The 3,282-nt window shown below is 36.7% G+C and overlaps 1 protein-coding gene across 1 annotated transcript; it reads left to right on the top strand.

Annotated features, from left to right (window-relative positions):
• Positions 1–685: 685 nt before the first annotated feature.
• LOC104469156 (kinesin-like protein KIF18A) lies at positions 686–3,033 on the top strand (the record flags this gene model as incomplete). Its single annotated transcript, XM_010083557.1, has 3 exons — positions 686–1,010; positions 1,656–1,813; positions 2,929–3,033. Coding segments are annotated over exons 1-3 (588 nt in total), but the record flags the coding sequence as incomplete, so codon positions are not given.
• Between the last annotated feature and the right edge of the window lie 249 nt (positions 3,034–3,282).

Below are 3,282 nucleotides of genomic sequence, written 5' to 3'. Positions count from 1 at the left end.
GAGGGCAAGCTTGTGCTGGAGCTGGAAAAGAGTCAGTAAGAGCCGTGATCGCTGTTAGGAGCGAGTGGCCCTCGGTTATCCGCGAGGATGGGCCGTTAAAGGGCAGTTCTCGTTTGACACCTGTGGCGCGTGTTCCCCTATCCCAGATGTTAACGCGAATCCCTCTTTAACGTCACTTTAAACCTCCCTGCAATGTGACTGAACCAGTAACCCGGAGAAAGCAGACCTGTGGCTATTCTGCGTTTTGCTGAAGGACAAGAAACCATTCAGTGTGCTCTTTGGAAGCCTGATAGCTCATCTGCAAACTTGCTCTGAAATAAAGGAGTGCCAGGAGATTAATTAATAGTTCAAAGTGTTGAAATAAGCTTATGGATTTCCTAGGGAAATGCTACTTGTTTTTCTTAAAGCTGTACTGAATTAGGTCACCTCTTCAGGCCTGTTACAGCGCTTTCCAAAGCTGTGTTGTCATTGTGGAAGTCCAGAGGGTTTACTAACAAGGGATGGGCAGGTCCAGCACAGGTGCAAGATGTTAGTCCTGATTAAAGGTGTGAACTATTTAAAAGTTTATATTTGAACTATAAGGCCTTTCACTTTTTTTTTTTTTTTTGTCAATTACAGAAAAGATTCAGCTCCTCGGTCTGAAAGAGTTTTGGAAGTGAAGAAGGAAAACAAAAAGAACACTGTTATGTCTGCTGCTAAGGAAGATGTTTGTAACCACGTGAAAGTGGTGGTCCGTGTCCGTCCAGAGTCTCAAAAGGAAAAAGATGGCAACTTTAAGAAGGTTGTTCATGTTCTTGACCAGCATATATTGGTCTTTGATCCAAAGGAGGAGGAAGTTACCCTCTTTCACGGGAAGAGACTGACCCACAGGGATATTACCAAAAGACAACAGAAAGATCTTAAATTTGTGTTTGATGCTGTTTTTTCTGAAAGTTCATCCCAGTTGGAAGTTTTTGAGCATACTACCAAGACTGTAATTGACAGCTTCTTAAATGGATATAACTGCACAGGTAACTTTGCTATTTACCTTCTTCAATTCAAAAATTTCAGTAAATTCTTCAACTGCTGCAGAGGCCTTAGAAAGGCTGAGATGTAAATAAAGCATTTTGGTTTAATTTAGATATGAGAGGCTGACTTTTTAGCCTACGGAAGTTAGCATAACTCTATTCTGAAAATTAGTTCATGTTAAGGTTATAATAGACTTCAGAATTTTAGCTGAAATATACATGCTTATGAGGGGAGTTCTCTGGAAAGAGTTACTCAACCAGAAGCAGTTGTTTCGGCAAGTGTGTGTAGCTTGCTTTGTGAACTCTCTTTAAGAACTTGGTTTATTAATTGTCAAATGGAACATGGTGAGGAAATGAAATACCTACGTGCGCTAGGTTGATGGCTTAGGGTTATGAGAGTAAGAAAATATTTTCATGTAAATTGCCAATGAATGTATTTTGAACTGAAAATGTGAAAGTAAATGAGGTTTTGAAATAGCTTTCTGATTATAGCTGTAAAAAGTAAAGCCTAAGTAAGAAACTTGATCAGTCTATGAAAACAGCTGTGCAGAATGATAGTAGTGTGTGAATGTCCATTTGACTTTGGTGTTCCTGGTTAGCTTACTGGTATAAAGCCCATCTTTTTGTTTTGTTTTTGTTAAAATTTAGTGCTTGCATATGGTGCAACAGGAGCTGGGAAAACCCATACAATGTTAGGTTCCTCTGAAGATCCTGGAGTGATGTATTTAACCATGATGGCACTTTATAATAGTATGGATCAAATAAAAGAAGATAAAATATGCAATGTTGCTGTCTCTTATTTGGAGGTGAGTTGCTGCATTTGGTATGTTGTTTTTAATAAGGCATATTTTAATAAATAAAGACAAGCTGGTTTTGCCTCCTCCTGGCACTTTCTGGGACTTTAAAAATGTCTCCTTGATAAGAGTGGAACTGAACTGTGCTCCAGAAATTTGTTGTTATTCATGGGCACCTGTTACAATTATAGAAAAGCCTGCCCAAAAAAGACAATCTCTTCTAATATATTCACTAACCATTTTAATAACTTCTGTCTTGTTAACCAGTTGCATCCCTCTGAACATCCAATGATGTGTAAAAGAAAATATATTTTCAGGGTTATGTTTCAGGACGTCACAATAAAATTTTATAAGCACTGTGAAATAACACAACAAAGTGATATCTAATCCCTTTTCTATGATTTTTTTAAAAGTTTTTTGTTTATTTTATTTGTCTGAGGTACAGTACAGTACTTGAATTAGAGCTGTTGTGCTAATGGTTAGCTCTTTACAAATACTCCTTTTGTTGTCACTTTCTCTTCTCTTCAACTTTTTTGCATCTCTCTTCTGTTTTTACAAGTAGTTGTCTGGGTGCTGCTGTCAAGCAGTAGTAGTAAAATTGTTACCTTCTAGCCCCCTTAAAGCCTCAATGGAAGAATAGTTAGTACTTAAGGAGGAGAAGGAAGAGGGAAAAGTTTGTTTTTCCATGTGCTATTTCAGGTGCTTCCACAGACCATGAAATAAGGTATTTACGAATTTTAACAGAATTACGTTTGAATTAAGAACTCTCTCTGAAGTATGGATTATGAAGTGTAGTAGAGGACAATGAGTGCTTTGGACTCATGCTTGCAGCAAAAGTGGTTTTTTTGTAAAAAAAGTAAACTTATTTTAAATAGTAAATAAGGACTGTTTTCTGGGAAGGAGTGACTGCGATTTCAATGTCTAAAAAAAATCCTCAAATTGAATTAATTGAGTATTTCAAGCTCAAAATAGGAAAGCTGTTTGGCAACAATTCTACAGAATGAATTTGTTACTTTGTCTTTAAGAAATTTTAAAAAAAGACAGTGAGGATTTCTGTTTGGTTAAGTTTAACCCTGTTAAATATATTAGGACAGTTTTAATAAAAGATTTTAAATTCCATTTCAAAGGTCTACAATGAACAGATCCATGATCTGCTGGTAAACTCGGGACCTCTGGCTGTTCGTGAAGATAACCAGAAAGGGGTGGTAGTTCAAGGGCTAACATTACATCAGGTACGTAAACAGACATTGAAATTCAGGAAGCCTTGCAGTGTGTTTGAGAAAATTATAAAGTTCCCATTGATCTGTGAAAGCTGGATACAATTTGGCAATTTCCTAGTGGGGTTTTTTTCTGGTCATGATCACCAGTACCTTAGTAACTTGCAAACCTAATTAGTTAATTATTCAAAAGCATGTTGTGGAAAAAACTGGTAATGTTCTTGAATATAAATGTATAAAAGAATTCAGTCTTTATTATCGAAA

Source organism: Pterocles gutturalis, unplaced genomic scaffold (genome assembly GCF_000699245.1).
Source record: "Pterocles gutturalis isolate BGI_N339 unplaced genomic scaffold, ASM69924v1 scaffold53890, whole genome shotgun sequence".
Taxonomy (NCBI): domain Eukaryota; kingdom Metazoa; phylum Chordata; class Aves; order Pterocliformes; family Pteroclidae; genus Pterocles; species Pterocles gutturalis.
The sequence above is the reverse complement of the archived record's forward strand: the minus strand, read 5'-3'. Positions and strand labels throughout refer to the sequence as shown.